Source organism: Seriola dumerili, unplaced genomic scaffold, assembly GCF_002260705.1.
Source record: "Seriola dumerili isolate Sdu_G_001 unplaced genomic scaffold, Sdu_1.0 BDQW01000079.1, whole genome shotgun sequence".
NCBI lineage: Eukaryota > Metazoa > Chordata > Actinopteri > Carangiformes > Carangidae > Seriola > Seriola dumerili.
In genome coordinates, this window is record NW_019174334.1 from 168,674 (window position 1) to 187,832 (window position 19,159).

At 39.5% G+C, this 19,159-nt stretch overlaps 1 protein-coding gene across 1 annotated transcript; it reads right to left on the bottom strand.

Moving 5' to 3' along the window:
• Positions 1–15,241: 15,241 nt before the first annotated feature.
• On the bottom strand, positions 15,242–17,597 carry timm21 (translocase of inner mitochondrial membrane 21). The gene is made up of 6 exons (XM_022744321.1): positions 17,054–17,597; positions 16,761–16,823; positions 16,546–16,643; positions 16,311–16,384; positions 15,916–16,021; positions 15,242–15,706 (listed from the first exon to the last, which is right to left on the bottom strand). Exons 1-6 carry the CDS (start codon positions 17,379–17,381, stop codon positions 15,614–15,616), a joined length of 762 nt encoding a protein of 253 aa, XP_022600042.1. The 5' UTR covers positions 17,382–17,597; the 3' UTR covers positions 15,242–15,613.
• Between the last annotated feature and the right edge of the window lie 1,562 nt (positions 17,598–19,159).

The window sequence follows — 19,159 nt, forward strand, 5'->3', positions numbered from 1 at the left end:
GATGTTAGAACTGTCATTGCACAAGGATGTAGCATAGATGTGAAGCAAGATAAAAATTTAAACAGTGTTTAAAAAAAAAAAAAAAAAAACCCACCCCTTGGTCAGACTAGTGATGGGCATCCTCGTCTGAAATGACTTCGGAAAAATCAATAACAGAAATATTTTTGACATCTTATCCATCCTCACCCATGCCTGGAATACGCTTTCATGCTGAATTGAAAAGGTGTGGCTTTTCTTTCTTTTTTTTTTTTTTTTCCCCAGTGGCCACTGCATGCATACTAGCCTCGGAATACTTGTCATTTGATACCGCACCTGTATGCAAGGCGGTGAAGTGCAATACATCTTTGACAGACAACAGACGGTAATTGAGCTATCTGCTCTGTTTCTCAAACGGCCTCGAAGACCTCAATAATCTCGAAAAGAGGCTCAGAGAATATCCTTGAGGAGGGTGTTTTGCGGTGTATGCATTAAACAGCTGTTTATACCGAGATGTAATGATTAGTGAAGCGGCTTAAATGATGGATTGTTGCCTGTATCCAAATATGCAAATATTTCCCCTGAAAACATCAATTACTCAAAGCAAAACCAGAGCCATGAATACAGCTGTGACAAACAGACACTGACACAAGATATACGCTCACATGAATATCATGAGCCAATGAATGAAGGCTGGATTCTTGGTGGATTACCTTCATTTCAATGTTTAAAGTGATTTTTGAATAACAGCTTCATAAAATGAAATATTAAATTGAGCAAATATGTGTAAAGGGCATTTTAATTACTAATTAAAATATATATGTGTAATATTAATAACCACAGAGGATGAGAACGAGTACATATTTCATCAAAGTTGCCTTTAATTCCACTAGTTTGACTTCCATGTTTATTATTTTTTCTTTTGTTGCTTTTTTTTTTTTTTTTTTTTTAAGTTTTCTCTTCCATTTATCAGGTGAGTTACAGCCAGTATTTTGCTTACCACAAAAGGTCTATAATCAAGTGTATACACACTGTGACTTGTTCATGCTCAGCTAATTTGTATGCAGCTTAGTGAAGCCGTGGCTGAGAGGCTAAGATATGAAAAATGAATGTCCTTGAGTATCTACTCTGCTATACATTCCACAAGAGGGCTGCACAATTGATCTTGATCGAGCCCAATTATTTTTTCCATCTAAAGTATAAAACTTTGGAGCAAAAGTCAATGCCATTCTGTGTCACTAAGATATGTAATAAAAAGACATCAATCTATACCGAGGCGATATCAGCCAGCAGCACTCCTCGTTTCTCGCTCGCTCAATACACACACACACCGGGTTTCAGCAACAGGTGCAGGCTGCTCAAAAAACATATGGTTGGAATCATCAGTGGTGCAACACTGCTCTCTAGTGGCACACCATAGACTTAGTGAAATGTCTCAGAACAATGCACACAAGCCCACATGTAGATTTCAAGTTTGGTCATGTAATCATCCTTCCTGTCTGTAGTACCTGTGAAGAGATGGGGGGGGGGGGGGGGGGTAGTGGGGGAGCGGGGGGGGGTGGGGGGGAGGGGGGGGGTGGGGTGGAGGAGGGGCGCGGGGGGGGGGGGGGGGTGGCGGGAGGGGGGGGGGGGGGGGGGGGGTCTCAGTTACACATATCAAGTTACACCCAACTTTTCTTCACTGTTGGTTGGACAAAACAAGTAATTCACCTCTGGGAAATTGTGATCAGATTTTTTGTCCTACTGTCCAGACATTTCACTAACAAGATGATTAATGGATTAATTGAGAAAATAATTAGCAGATTTATCAGTAATGAAAGAAATGCTTGTTCGTCAAGAGTTTAGTGTCTTGTGACCAATAACTGATGACACCGACACGATGATATCTTAACAGCTAGGTAAGTTTGGATGGTGAATGCGGACATTTTGCTCTCATAGAACATATTGCAGATACCTGGGACACTGCTTGTTGCAGCACCAGTTTTGGGAAGTTCAAATTTTGGGGAACTGAGTCAAAAGTGTAGTGTTTCCTCTGCAATGTCAGTACTAGGGCAAAAGCCAGTGAAGAACATTTTTGCCATGGGCTTAATAATGAGTGCAGTGATAGATTTTCTTGTAAAATTTGTTACACACATTTCTCAAAAAATGAGTTCATTAGCAAAGCATAGAAAAGATGAGGACGTTGTTGGGAGACGAATGATGTCATACTTATGGCACAAAGTTGATCCTGAGATATGAAACTCTGTGGGGGTAAGACACACTTGAAAAAAATGTGAACATATAAGTCTGAAAATGACTTGCAAACTGAATGAAAAAAAAAAGGTCATAGCATAGATTTTTTCACTTTACAAAAAAAAAAAAAAAAAAAAACCTTCCCAACAACATCCAATACATCTGCAACACTAGTGTAGGACGCTGCATCTCCGTCAGATGACCTGGATAACCTCTCCTCCTCACACAGCAGCAGGGTGTGAAAGTTAACTCTGACTGCGGGTAACTTTGCGATCAAAGATATAAAAAGGCATAAGCAATACGAATACCAAAAATGTACTGCTTTCCCAAAGAGAGATTGTGACAAAAAAAAAAAAAAAATCCAATCCAGATATCCTCGATGCATCGTAGTGCACAGATGGAGCAATGACATTGTGAAACAACAATCAGAATTACTGAAACAAGACGTCACTGATCTATTGAATACACACGGCTCCTTGAATACTGAGGTGTTTATCAGCGGGCCTCTACCACCAGTCAGAGGAGAAGTCGAGAGATTCAGCCGACTGTTGGCACTCAACACCGGGATTGTCACCGCGTGTACCCTCCATACCGAACTCTTTTTTTTTTTTGACAACTTCTTCCTCCGGAACAGCAGACATCTTTTTGAGGGCAGATGGAATTTGCCTCAACGAGTCAGGAGTAAAACTGTTTATCTCCGACCTATTTTACTTCCTGCGTCGCCCATCTACTCGCTCTGCCAAGGACGGGGAGACAAGACGCATCAAAACCTACGATAAGACATAACACAGCACGCCAGAAACCTTGACGGGAGAGCCACCTCAGCCCCCACCTGAAGTCAGTTTGAAACATGAGGGACTTCAGAGCCAACAGAGACAGTCTGTACCCCACATGCGAAGTGCCATCTGTGAGGATTTGCTTTTTCCATCCCCTGAACCACATCCAGTTTCTTAGCCAAAATAATAATAATAATAAAAAAAAAAAAAAAAAAAAAAAAAAGACTTGTGGAAAGTGTAGCGGTCCCGTCGATACTGATGGAGCTGGGATGGCTGCCCCGGTTTTGTTAAACATGAAGGGGCGGACAATACAGCAACAGTAATTATAACAGAACACAAATACAATGTTAGATGGTATGTCATTCATTGCAGCCGACTTTCCTTTACTTCCTCTGTTCCCCGGTTTATAAATCCCTCCTTGAAGAATAAAAACCCAGCAGGGCTGAGATCTTCAGGAGGCGGTCAACTGTTGGCACCTCAAGTCTGAACCAAACAGGGTGACACTGCATCTGAAATGTGCTCCAACTCCAGCCACTATTACACCTAAATGAAAAAACTGTTTTCCTATGCCATTGATCGATTGGTTTCTCTTCTGCAGTTATTTCCTTTGTTGCATTCGGAAATAAAATAGTTACACAGCTCTATAAGTGCACTATAACTGTATTTCTGGTCTTTTATTTATTTATTTGTCTATTTGTAGGTTTTTTTTTTATCAATTTAAAACTCATTTTATTCTATCTTGATTTATTGTTTTCTGGTTTTTACTGCATATTGTTTCTGACTGTGGTTCTACAGCGTTTTTATCCCTATGTAAAGCACTTTGAATCGCCTCTGTGCTTGTAATGTGCTACATAAATAAAGCTGCCTTGCCTTCAGTCTTACATGCTGTCTGTAGGAACCAGGTAAATGTTACAGTAAAACTTGATTTCTGGTTATTTTAACACACACTTTGTGATCTGACAAATACACTCTGGTAACTGCTACTGTTGAATGTTGAAATGGCTTCCCACAATGCATTTTAAAAAAGGAGCTCTACCACTGATTTTACTCATCAACTTTTTCAGAGTCTGAGAAAATAACCCTGATAACGTCATCAAGGTTGTCTCAGTTTGGGCTACACACCTTAAAATTCAAGTCGGCATCGCAACCTGGAGGTGTAGAGTTTGAAGGAAGCGAGCGTTTATCAAGGCACCGTGAGTCTAATGAAAGATGAGTTGCACTATGTGAAATGTAGGACCCAATGTTTTTTTTTTAAACTTGATCCGTACTAGAGACGAGTTTGATTTCTCTTTTTTTTTTTTTTAACCTGTCTTTTTGTTAAATCCTCAGTGCAATGCAAGTGCAATACTAAAATCACTGATCAAGGGATATGGTCAAAATACTTCTGAAATCTAACCGAGTTGGTGTAAACGTCAGTGAATGAGCTGCTATTATGAGTGTGAAGTAAGTTAATAAAATGTAACCACTGCTTCCCTTTTGTAGCTTGATTTTGTCCCGAGGTAACTTCATACACAAGCCGAAGTAAGGAAATAACACTGGCGAGATTATGAACAACAGTTTAATACAGAAGACGTATTTCCCCCAAATCAGACAAAAAAAAAAAAAAAAGTTACTTCCCCTTCACTCACAAAGCTACTCACTGGAGAGATCTGATATGTCACCCACCATGGGAATGAACATGGAGTGAACAAACAGGACATACATAACTGTAGAAGCCTGTCACACTATAGTTTAGGCAGTCAATCGTTTGTGGTGTCAACTGAGTTCAAGACTAAATTGGTATTTGTATCTTGCAGCTTCTCTGTTGCATCCTTCAGATTGTAAAACCACAGGAAAGATTTTGTGGGAGGCATCACGGACGGATGCCCCTCGATTTGTCATCACAATAAAAATGATCATTATAACACATTACATTTTAAATTATGATTCTCCACACATGAAGACCCCTTTTTCTACTTTCTCATAGGCCCAAAAAAAATGCATTTATACAGCATTAATTGCTTTTCTGTCTTTCATTCATCAGAAACTGTACACAGGTTATATTTTTGCTGAAACAAACATGAGGTGGATTACTTGTGTATCATCTTGGAGTGTTATCTCCAAGTTATCTAAAATGCAGTGACACAAAAAGCAAAAAGCACAGTAATAACTTTCCCCAAAGCAATACTATAACAGAAAATACATCTGAGGAAATCCACAGAGTTGGCTGACCTCCACCAGCGTGTGGCAGATTAACATGAAGATTACAAGGAACAGAAACTGTTGTTTTAAAAAAAAAAAAAAAAAAACTTTTTGGTTAGTCTTCATTTTGCATCAATTATTATAACTGAGTTTTGTTGATGACAAGGATGATGATTCAGCTCCATTCATGTTTTGAGCCTTAGCTCACAAGATGTGTCAGTATCTTTTTTTTTTCTTTTTTTTTACAGTATTGTGACATTTTTCATCCAATCTCTCAGCTAACCATTATATTTCACAACATCAAATCTGATTATCAACTACTTAAAATTTAGTTGAGTTGCAATGAGTTTCGGGCTGAAGTTGAGTATGAGTACAGGGACTGAGCGACAAATATTCTCCGTGCTTCTGAAGAACGTTTGTCAAATTCCATAAAGACACAGACGTGACAAAATGAACGTTTATACTGTTTGCGCAGAACCTTGCGACCTGGCATTCAGGTGCTAATGTGGAACAGAAACAGACAGAACTCAGCAGTAACGGTGACCATCAACAAAGAACAATCTCTTGTCTACTGCCATGGTGTGTTCATTTACTTCATCAACTTGTTCCCTTTTTCTGCTTGTCCTCACTCACTTCCATTCACAGATGCCATAGGAACTTGAATTGCCTGATGTCCCAGTATAATCGCCGTGATATATTAAACAAGAGCAGTGATGCTAATGAGGTCATTATTTAAGACAATTAGTGCATTCATTTCTAAAATAGCTCTCCACATAACAAATTGCAACATTGATTCATTGAGAGTAATAACAGTTTGAACAAGTTCAAACAATTTGTCTAATGTACACATGGAGAAAGCAAGATACTCTAAGATCTAATTAGACACTATGAATTTCCCAATATTGACTGTTACTGAGTTACTGTGTTCATAACAATATCTATAGACGGACACAAAAAGATGAAGCAATGTCCCACGTATTTGTCACAGTAACAGGAACAAAAATCTGTCAAGCATCTGCTCATTTCCCCAAACATGCTCCTACAACGAGTTAATCTGTGAAAGGAAGTGGCCTCAGGCATACAGATGGAGGAAAACTTTATATATACACAAACATATATAAAGAAATAACAGAACACACTTTTAAGTCTCTGTCTCTCTCTGCTTATCCGTATCTCACACATTCCCTTTGATCTTAGAGGTCAAGGGTATAATCCTCACCCTAGCTAGGAGGCGGGTTCTGCGGTCCTGACTGAGGCACACAGGCTTGCTGATGTCATCTGTTATTACCAAACTCATCAGATGACCACTATTTTTAAACAATACAAAGTAGAAAAAACATCTTGGTTCTAAAAACCACAAACACACCAATACACGCACGCACCAGGCACGCACACGCACACAAACACCTCCAAATAAAACATCTGCTCTCACGTGATGAGAGTTAGGCTGGCAACGATCACTGAGGTTGAATGTAGGAAGGCAGTGCATGGAAAAGGCAAACTGGCATCAGGGACTGATTAAGTGGACCTGCTCTCTGAGCGGGACTCACTGTGGCTTACAGGGCCTTCTTGATGACTGACTTGTGTAGAGGGAGATGGTGTGTAAGGGGGTGGGGCTTCATTTATGCAAGTCGAGTCTCCGCCCTCAGAAATGACAGGCGTGTGATGGGAGGGACGAGGAGCGCCGGCCTCATCACCATGAGCACACTCGCTGTAGGGAGGGGGCTTCAGATCATCCTCTGAAAGGAAAGAGGAAGTCAAGACAACCAGTCAATCAGCTGTCAAAAAAAAATATACAAGCACAAGGACGAAGAAGCTTCAACATCAGGGATGCACGATCAGAATGAGATCACAATCTTGTTTCATGCCTCTATGCAATCTCATTTTTATGTGACAAGGATTCTGCTGTGTTTGCACTAGTAAGGAGATCCTTTGCATCAAAAGAAAGACTCCCAATTTCTCATTAAGGCGCACCAACAAATGACAAGTGTATGTTACTCCACATGACAATTTGTGCACAGGAAGAGGGGGACAAGACATTAATCCAAACAAGTCTCTAAAATGCGGTGAAAGAAAAATATTTTTTTTTTTCCTTTCTTTTAGAGACAACCAAAATATGTGAGAATATCTGAAAGCCAAAGATGACAAGGAAGAACAAACAGATGTATCCGTCTCCAGTTCTGACGAAAACTGACCCCAGAGCAGTGGAATCGACTGAATGCTCTTGGAAGCTCTCCTCATAAACCAGTTGCAGCACTTTTTTGGTTCCGCAGCTTTGGTCACAGATTTTCAGTTTGATACAGATGGCGTGCAAAATTGTGGAAGTACAGACACATAATACGGTTCAAACAACGCTGGGTGTCTGAAAGACCTTCCTACAGTGCTTAGAATACCTACATGCATTTCGCACAAAACGCATCAATTGCAACAAACCCTGAAACCCCCCTCTGACACCTCTGAAGGGAAAAAAAAAGATGTGAAGGCGAAAGTGAGGACGATAATGAGTTGGCAACATGATGTAATACATTTAGTGGTGAAACCATTTCCACTCTCTGGAACCACATCCTGCTGTCGGATTGAACGAGCACTTCAGATCAAATGAGATGTCGTTTGCAAAAGAGGACACTGTCAAACTGTCGCAGTAGTCAGTCATGTGAACGACACAGAAGTTAGAAGAATAATGGAAACACCATGACAACTTTATCCTTTAAACATTGCTGTGAAGAAGAAGGGATACTCTCAGAGCGAGATAGAAATAAAATTTTAAAAATAGAAATGGATTGGGGTGGTGTGTGTGTGTGTGTGTGTGTGGGGGGGGGGCCTTTACTAGAATAAAATGAGCAAGGGGGCAAGATCTGACAGCTCCCACACCTTCTGCAGTTTGCTGAAAACATGCGTCCCTCTTAATGGAAATAGTTAAAACTACAGTTTTCTCCATTCCCATCTTTGCTTTCGCCAGCACTGCTAACAAACAGAGCACAGAAATTAGTTAACTCACTGACTGACACAGGAGCAGTGCACATACGGGAGTGGTATATAAAGAAAACTTTGCAAGTATTGGTTTCATTATGATTAAGTTACTGACTCACAGTGGACTTTGTTTTTAAAGCAGACAAAGTACTCTTTGTGAGCATACACAAATTTCAATCATAGACGCTAGTTTACAGGAGCTCTGTACTGTAGAGTAGTGCTTTAGACTCCATCTGGAGTTAATTTCCTGGTCGTAGCAATGACCCCTGTAATCAGTACGGCACATAAATCTCCAGGCTTGCCATCATGGCACTGATTCTGATGTAGTTGGGTAATGAGGTAGCTGGATTTTGTTATAAGGAGTGGTAACCTGTGCAGCACATGTGTAGGTAACTCAATTAATAAATTGCACTCTGATCAGTGATTGGCCTCTGTGTAATTAATGGTGAAGGAGCAGCAGTTTGTGTGTAGACTCTGAGGTTACGAGTGTGCCTCCTCTAAAATCTATGATCTATGAACACGATGTGGGTACAAGCAGCAGCGGATATACCACGTCGGGATAGCGAGAACTGTGATTGGTGAGCTCGGGCTAATGCGTGCTTTTTCCTACAAATGTCAGATGCTGATAGAGATTGTTCAGAGTGAATACAACAGGCACATTGAAAAAAAAAGTCGCAGTTATCTATCTTTTCAGTAACACACATCTAACGAAACCATCTGCACTGCAAACCTTTCGGTCCCAGTGACCTCCATTCTCGACTATTAATCAAAACCTTTGCCATCGGCATCTGTGACGGGAACCCCGTTTAATCTGGCTTTACTTTACTGGATGCTGTGAAGAAGGCAAATGCAAATGCAACCTGACGGAATATACCGTATGAGGGATTGCAGTCAAGAACTCTGGGTTATAGGAAGTTATGAAATAGAAGGGGAAAAAATAACAATGAAGAAGTGTTTCTGGCTCAACTTGTATCGGCTCGATGACTGAGGAAGCTGTTGTGTTTGGCAGTGTGTGTGCGCTACCTCCAGAGACTGCCTCATATGGCGGCGGCATGTCAAGGTGGGAGAAGGACGCGGCTGGTGGCAGGGCTGTGGAGGGCTCCTCTATCGACAGGTCATCCTGAACACCATACCAACTAGGCCAGACAGACGTTTGCTGTAGAGGGAAGGAAACACAGAGAGCATTAATGATACATATAGAAATGTAGAGTTATACATAAGTACACAAGTCCACACACACACACACACACACACACTGCTGTTTTCAGAAAGTTTTGGAAACCGCCATTTTTCCAGTTTTGATTTCAACTTAAGCAGTTCAAGTTTAGTGAATTGTTAGTGAAGATTAAGAAATTGGTCGACTTACAGCTAACAAACTTTCTTACTACACCCTCGGATGCATTATTAGGACAATACTGTACTGCAGGAAGTGGGACTATATATTACTATGAGAATGGTGAGAATTACGGCAAGTAACAAAAGGAAGACAGTCTGTTGGTCAGGGGTTCATCCTACAGCAATATAATCATCCAAAACATTTGAAGAAAAGAACCAGACGGTTGCTTCACATGACAGAAGAGCAGCACAGTCTGCAGACTTTAAACTCTGGAGGTGGATTGGAATGAACTAGACAGAAAGTGAAAGCGAAGAAAACCGCAAGTGGGACACGTTCGTGGGAGCTTGAGCAACAGTCTTGGGACGAACTCTGAAAAGCTAACAGGATGCATGACAACACTGCTGGGATACTAACTGGGCTGGTTTTACTGTACACACCTCTAGAGAGGACAGTGCTGCTGGTTGGATTTATGCATCTGCTCTCCCGCTTTGCTTCAGGCCAAGACTGACAGACACAAATCTAACCACGATGAAGTACAAACATCACTAAACAAACAGCAAGACAGTATTCTTAGAGAAGAAAGAGATAGTGTCCGTTTTCTACCTCTTTTCTCTGTTCAACATATTTTCCAATACTGGGCTGACCAGCATGGAATGTTTTCACCCCAAACCTGATGAACCATGTTAGCCCCCACATGAAGTCGTTTATACAAAACGCAAGAGTGTCTGCCAGTTAATCCCATAAATAGGCAGTGGTTGTATCCATTATATTAGGCTATGACACTCAGAATGTTAATATCATTTTCCAAGATGCATTTTTAATTCCAATTTTTCTTTGCATGAAGGCTCCGAGTCTGACGAAAGCTGACAAGGAGAGCAAGCAGCCACTTGCCACAGTCAGTTTTAGGGCTAGGCCGGTATTAAAACACGTGTTCGTTCGTTCTTTTATCTTCCTGGCCTCCTCTGGAGAAGCTCTCAATCCTTTTTACTCTTGTTAGCCAGCTAATTGCACTGGTAACAGGAAGAAGGCACATGCAGATCGAGCAGGGAGTCCAGTGACGATAGACTGGTGACCTTGCAGATTGATGTCTTAATTAGTTCAAAATTGCCATCCTGTTGTTGTGGGTGTGATAAGGAGGGATGAGGAAAGATGGAGCACAGACAGACCGCGCAGAGTTTGAGGTATTTAGCACACAATGAACCTATAATAATTTATATTTTTGCCAAATGATGTTGGATCTTCATGGCCTGGTAGCAAATGCTTTGTGGACCAGTACCAGTCTGCAGCCTTTATATTGGGAACTACCACATTAAAACACTAACATTTCTGTAGGAACAAAACGAGATCAAAACTAATTAAGCTGAGGCCTTATAATCTATAAACTATCAATCTCTCCCATCTGTCACTACAGCCAAAATCTATCAAGTTTTTCCCCATAGCTCTTCTGGGTTCATTTAGTCTTTTCAAATAGCCATGAGTGTCCAAGAGGCTTAGTGAGTGATACTACATCAAGACTTTTCCCCCCACTGTGTTTGATTCATTTAAGCCCAGGACTCGAGACGTCTTGGCGTCTCTCCAGTAAACTTTCAGGGTGCCGGGTTATGGATGACCGTGGGGCCTCCCTGCTGCACATTCCATTAAAATCTAAACAGGGAACATTATACAGCAGAGATGGCAGAGGGAACAAGGGGGAGAGGAAGAAAGGAAGAGGAACAGGAAGAAAAAAAAAAAACAGAAGGGGAGAAAAGAGAAGGCTACAGGAAAGTAAGTGGGAGCAAACAGAAGAGTTGCCGGACAAGGTGAAATTAGGACATGGTGGCTAAAGAGGCTAAAGAGAAGTAAAAGGTCTAAAAAGCAAAAAGAGAAAGACGAGTGCAAGAAGGAGGTGGGAGGGTTTTCTGGGCTGGTACTGGACATGTAACTAGCCAGTTCATGTATGTCTGATAAGACACCAAGAATGGAAGTCTTAAGCTGGACTGGACATTCTCTTAAATAAAATACTTGAGATAGCACATGGGATGTCACAACTAGTCTGGGGAAACCCAAGTCCAAAAACCACAGCATCTCTTAACAATTAACTGCATAATGTATTTTTTTTTTTTAACAAATGCGGCATTTCCTGTTGCAGAAATATTCCAAACATAGCTAAAAATATCATTGTATGTGCCTGTTGAATGTAACTACCACAATTATAAATAAATGAAAAGCTGGAGCGGAGTCAAGATTATTGAGAAATGACTAAATTGATCCATTTAAATGTGTCAGAGCTTGGGAAATGTGTTGAAATCTTTGTTATTCATGCAACATTTTTGCAAAATCTAATAAGAAGTGGGTGAAGTGGGCAAGATATAGAAACGAGTTTGAATAACGTCAGAGAAACCTGTTATTCACAGAGCATTTTTGGGAAGGTTCTGAATCATGGCGATTGCTTCCAGGTGTTTCAGAGAGCCAGTAAAGCAGAAAGGCCCTGTAGGAATCACAAATATGATGACTGTCTACACCTGTGGCATAGCCCACAGAAAAGACTCCATACAAACTGATGTTGAGGAAAGGCATTACTATTCTAGACATATCTTTGAAAACATCAACACAAATAAAACTACATTTATCTAGCACTTGAAGATGATAATAAAACAGAATCCTGCATTTTGTAGAAACCAAACAGAAACACAACTATGAAGTTAATTTCAATGATCAAATGGCTATTAAAGAGCAGCTGAAACTATAAGGGTTAGGGTTAAAACTATTTACAATGTCACGCAAATTAAATGTTGGAAGAGACTTTTTCTTCCATCTAGCTTATAATTTACATGGGGCTAGAGAGAGTGAGAGTTATATTTCAATTAAAAGCATAGCACAGAAAACATCAGTGACTGAAATGTTTTTACATGCTGGCAAATAACACAACCTTCGAAGGGGGATACACTGCTGTCTGTAAATCAGTCTACTCTTGTCTTGCTGTCTGTGTCTTTACTGATCATATTTGAACAAAAATTTCACACGCATGGTTAAAATTTTACAAACTTGCTTAAAAAGGTCCACTCACACACTCACTGTTTCTTTCTAACTGAAAAACTGTCAAAGCCGTGACCTGCCCTACTAGAACTCTAATGTCAACAAGGTCAAACAAACTTCACAGAAAAATGTCAACGCACAAGTACATGCATAGCAGAAGCGTGTACTTATTAATGCACCCCCACAAACCTACTAAGTATGTGTCTAAAACTGAAATGTAGCCTGTCTTGTCATTTTATTAGAAGTGAAAGTGAGTGACGGAAAACCACATGTCCTCTCCAGAGAACAAACAACTCCTCTGCAAAAATGTAACACAACTGTGTCCTTATTTGACTTTCTCTAACTCACTATTCTTGGAGGATCATACTCAAGTCTCTCAGCTCACAAGAGATTATCTTCAACAAAAACCTATATACTTAGACCCAACTACAATAAAAGATATATACTGGAGGTGCAAAAACCATTTCAGCAGTTGACAGCTAGATTATGAGTTTGAGATGTAGAAGACGGACTGTCAGTGCATATGGTCTGTACTTACACTCTGTCTCTCACACATCTGATGAAGGTATGCCCTCCCGCCAACAATGACTATCTGAGCATTGCGTGGGTTGCTCAGGTACGCTGCCAGTTGCCTCTGCCTTGATCGGTACCAGCACACATAGAAGAATATCTTGATGATGATGAATATGATGACAACTCTGTAAAGGAGAGAGGAAAAGTATACAGGATGGGCAATGGGAAAGGAGTGGACAGCTTTCTGCATGAATTTTCAATTCCACTTTTATTTTTATTTTTTTAAAGAAAAAAAAAAGAGAGAGATGTAATTATAACTACATAATTTATACTTACATGTACCAGTACAGCTCCATTTTTTGTGAGATGTCACTGAGTTGAGGCTCTCATAGCTGAGGAATAACTTGCTGATCCCTGGCCAAAATCACAACCTGCCCTGAAAACAGTAACAATTTCGAGTAATGTTTACCTTAGTGGCAACATCCATTACCTTTCATTATTTAATTACTATCTATATTATTATAAATGAGTAAAACTGAGTGACGTTTATAAAACCAGAAGCTTAAACTATCTAACCACTAGAGCTAGGCTGGGTAAAATGTACAAGCACTTAACTATAACTTAAAACAGATGGTAACTTTAGCACGACGACTCTACCGTTAACTCAGCTATCTAACTGAGCTAAAAAACAATCACATGAACAGGATTTTGAACTCACTTTATAGCGACCCCTTGACTCTCTGAGTTATGTGGCAAGGTGTGCCATTTCCCTTGTCGTTTCTGGGATGTGATGCGAGTAGAGCTCCAGGAACCAGCTGAAGCTACCGCTAGTTTAGCTAGGCTATCGCGTAGCAGGCCACAACGACAACAACACCCGCTACTCTATTTACCCACGCGGAGAACAAAACAACAACTGATGTTGACCAGCTTTATGAACATACCTTCTTGTTATTACACACAAGCTTACTAGCTAGTTACTCGGAAAGCTTCCCGTTTACCTAACACTGAAAAAACAACTAAAGTAATCTTAAGTAGTTTAGCTAGCGTTTACTGACTTAGCACATCCCTGTGCGTTCAAGGCTGCCTTTGGTTTCACAGTGGGCGGTGTTCTCAAGATTGTTGCCTTCGGTGCTTCCCGTAGACTGCCACTCCCTCAGTAGAGTCCTCACAAATAATCTGATGGTTTTTTATGTTACTTTCAGGAATTGTATCTCGAAATTATACTTTGGTGACGGTTGTACAGGTAAGCAGCAAGGAGCTAGTTAATGCCTCCATAGGACAATGGGAATGAGAAAGCCCAGCTCACATGGGTTCATAGTGGATTTTCATTAAAAAAGTATGTCTCCTAGTTAAAAAAAATATCACAAACAATACAACTGCCAAATGATTATAAATAGCAAAAAGTTCTCTTCCCTTTCGAATATCATATCTAGGGAGATTTGTTGACTTAAGTAATAAAAAAGCGATCTCTCCCATTTATTGCTAGGGAGTTTTATTGAGGTCTATCATAAATAATAATATTTCCGAGGGTCTAGGAAGGTAGCATACTATTCGTCGGACAAAGGGCTAATAATGGGACCAAATATATGTATATAAAAACAAAATGTCATAATAGTATACACGTATACAATATCAACGTATGAAAAACATGAATAAACAACTATAAAGCGAAACAATTCCAAGAGTTAACAAGGCGTTCATTGTTTTAATCAGTTTCTCAGATAATGTGGAGTCTTCCCCCGATACCCTCCAAAAGCTATTGAAAAACTATTCAAAATAGGCCATCCATTCAAATACATAAAGATATGAATGAATGAGAACAGAATAACACAAAAGGTCGTATCAGGTTGTCCCCTCTTGATTCTGTGCCTCCATCTAGTGGTCATTAATTTGTATTGCAACCGTCCATTTCAGAAAGGCAACCAAATGCAGAATTTTGCAATTAAATGAATACCAAAATAAACATGATTATTTAACAAAGCAAATCCATCAGAATATAGAGAGGGTGCATGCGACTGAGATCATTTTTAAGCAGAATAAAATGAATCTGCAACATTTCCAGTGTTTTTTCGCTGTGGAGATTGCTCTGTCTATGCAAGACAATTTTCAGGGTAAAAGCTTTTTTTAAAAGTACCACCAATGTCCAAATCAAACCATACATACATTTTAATAAAGAAAAAAGATAGTGACGTGCATAGTTTCAGCCCAACATTGTCAAAAAAATAAAACACTGATATTTTCGTGTATGTCACAAACATTTTTATTACAATTTAAAAGCATCTTTTATTACACGTTGCAGCAAGATTCATCCTTCTGTCTCTCAGTCAAAAATAAAAATCAAAACAAAATATTTGTAGCACATCTGTATGTTTTATGAAGCAGAAACACATAAGAGTCAAAAGATCATTTTGTATCGGTGAAGAGACTGATTTGCAAAACTCTTCACCAAATGCCGACCATTGTTGTAGCAAAGTCTAAGTTAAGGTGTCTATTTAAATCAGTTATAATTGTTGATGTTTAACATGAAAACTTTTAATAGCAAATTTGTCAAATAACACAAACCTGCCTTTTAGAAACACATTATTCACATTTTTTCATCCATCCATCATCTTTCTTATCGGTTATCTTCCACAACGATGGTCCGTCTTGGGTACGTGTCCACTTCCACAAATATGTAACGAAACTCATATTTTCCAGTTTCATTATTCTGTAAAATAACAACAAGTTATTTGTACCTCAACTTGGTGGATAACGGTAAAAACTCACTACTGTACATTTCCTCTCTGCTGTCACATGTGAAATTACTTAGATTTTAAACTTACACTTACACTAGAACAGTGCCACTTTTACTGACCTTTAGCATTTTACATCTATTCTGTAAGCTGCCTTTGAACAAAGAATCAGAAAAATACCAACCTCTTTTGATTCTGAATGTACAGTTCCTTTGAGACCTGGTTCTGAGCCTTCGATGTAAAACTTAAGTCTCATATGCTTCAGTCCGTCCTTCAGGTACTCCAAGTGGCTAAGTGACAGACACACGTGTTATAATTCTTTAGTATCACCATCAAACGGATGATTACATAAGGACAGTAAAACTTATTTAAAGCTCAAATCTATAATATAAGAAAGCTTCTTTGTTCTACTGTTCATTCAGTGACATATTAAAATGAGAATATGAGAACTACAAGAGTCAGGCCTTAACTGGACAGAAATGTGTAACTTTAATCTACCCTCAAGTACTAATCGTAATAATCAACAGCTTGTTTACACATTTGCTTTCTGATCAATGGCAATCAAAACTAAATTCCTACCTGACTTGCTGCCTCCTTCCTCGACGGGTGGTCTCACCATAACATTTGATAGGCTCCCCAAATGCACCAATCACCTACATTGTCAACACAAATGTTAGGTATCCACAGGAGATATAAAGCGGTACTTGTCCCAATAAATCCATACATTCTATGTACCAATAAAGTTGTGCGCTTTACTGAACATTTTAGGAGGGTGATACTGTTTGCCCTCAGCAGTCAGTCCTCTCATTCTTACTTCTGGGTGTGACTTGACTTTGTCGAAGGCTTTCCCATAGATTTTATTTGGGCTGGAGGAAGAAAACAGCTCCTGGAACACCACATATAACAGCCCACCTGAGACACACACAGGACAAAAACATTTAAACCTGTTTTGACTTTGAAATGAGATGAAAACGATAACTTTGCTGGTTTGTGATGGCAAATTAGATGAAATCTTGATCTTTTAGTCACCTGTCACTCCAAGCCCGATGAGTACAACTATCAAATAGGTGAAGTCTCTGCCAGCGTCCTTCACTGCAGAAGGGCATTAGGTTAGTAACATACTGTAATATTATAATTAACTGCTGTCCAGTGTCTGGCATAAGCCTTTTGAAAGCAAGAGGGAAAACAACCATATTGTATTATATTATATATATTTTATTATATTTATATCAGTAGTTGCTTTGACAGTGAAAAATATATTATGCAATTGAGCCTCCTGAAATTAGAGCTAAAATTCAGAGAGGACACAGTCCCTTGCTTACCTTTTTGAGCAGCTGAAGGCTTTGGGCTCCCGCTTTGATACCTGGAAACGGACTTGTCTCTGTCCTCGGGGCTGCTCTTATTTCTGGCTGTAAAGTCGAGAGAAATACCTCTCAGTCTCTGCGCTTGTGTGAAGCAGCTCAGCGCTGGCAGGACACACGGAGGAGCCTCCACTCTTCTGAGGAAGGTCGGTCTGGACAGGGTTGACACCGTCCTGTGTGTGTGGATAAGCAAGCTAACCTGCGTGAGTTTACATGTCTGCACGGCGTACTGTGTCGCTGTCAGTTGCAAATGTCGATGCAGGGCTTTGAGTATCTGTGTGTAAGCCATGATTATGTCCTCTGCGGGTTAGCTTAAACTCTTATGTTACCAGCACAGCCAGCTAGCAACTTAGTTTATTCTTTAGCACGGTCGACAGATAAAACAGCTTAAGCCGAGACAGTAACCTACCTACATTATAGGACATGAATGCACAACTTCCAACACTTACAACTTAACTACTGGAAGCTACACACTGGACTGGTGTGTGTCAAACCAATATGTATTCCTGAGTCGCATACTTTTGTCGTCACTCATTCATAGGGTTCATGGGAGACTGAGTTTTTAATGCAACCAACCGCAACATGGGCATTTTTTTTTTAGAAGGCCTGCAGAAATTTTCGTCCAGACACCGCAAATAACGTCTCCAAATTATCTATTAAGCTACATGAATTTTTACATTTTATATTTTCTGTTTTATATAAGTTTTATTTTCCAACAAAAAATAAATTATGCCTCTCAGCCTTCCCCTCAGCCTTGTGGTGAGGAAATAGCCTACAAAATATTTTATGTTATTTGTTAGGTGGCCTGAAAACAGTCATATTTCCATTAAGTATACCCCAAAACATACCAAATTTAGTCTGATTGTGGTCTAAAAATACTGGAATCAACATATGAAATATGCACCATGTGTTCACCACCAACTGAAATTGTTTAAAATAAGGTCTCCTAGGTTGCTGAAACCCAGGAAGTGACCTCAGTGTCCTTAATAGCAGCTTAAGCCCAGAAAAGATCAGAACAGAAAATTAGACACAACTGGCAAAGTCACAATAAAATCAGTAAACATTAGTTTATTGAAAACATTCTGTCCAGCATTTTCTTAATGTGATATCAAATAAATATTCAAATGGATTAAAAAATGCCACAGTGTAATGAAATATGACAAGGAGAAAGACAGAAAAACATGTAAATAACTCATGTTCAGACATCAGTAAAATGGGAATAAATAAAGGTTAGTCGATGGGTCAGGTAGAATCATGTTTGCACCCATTTATGAAGTTTCACATCACTTTATTTCATACATCCTGTTCTTGTTGTCTTCTCAACAGGGCTCTCTAATTCTTTAGATATAAAAACAACCTGATATTCTACTATAAAGACATGACATGAAAATAAGAAATATAATGTAAAGTCAGCAGCTGAAATATGCAATTTCATATTTTGATGGTTACATGAAAATGTTTAAAAAAGAAAACCTGATTCTGTTTTTTTGTTTCCTTAATGGACAATTTTACATTAAAGGTACTCTATTTCTCAAAAAAAACAAACTTTCAGTCCCGTATCTGAAATTGTCAGTGTCCCATGGCTCGTCAATTCCAGCCAGTTGTGGAGCACAGGTAGGGAAAATGCACCTCTGCAGTCCAAAGCAAAGAAGAAAAACTTGATGCTTACATCACAAACCTTTTATTTTTTTTTATTTATTTATTTTTTTTCTCATCACAACACTCTACATTGGTAAAGTTGCTCTGGGCAACAGTTCACTCAAGATGCACAAGGGAGAGAAACCTTAGCTCCGAATGCTGTCAAACTTGGCAAGATGCAGAGGAATGATGCATCTGTCTGATGTATCTGCAGAGAAATGAAAACACTATTACTTGAAGTCTCTTCTGGGCCCTACACTTTTCATCTACTGCCTGGGCTGCTTGTGATCGAATTGGTTCAGACTTACTTAATTACTGAGGTGTCTTCCTCCATCTATATACTGGCAGATGATTTGTGACTTTGTGTGTGTGTGTGTGTGTATGTGTGTGTGTGTATAAGAGAAAGAGTGAAAAACACATAGCGTCAGA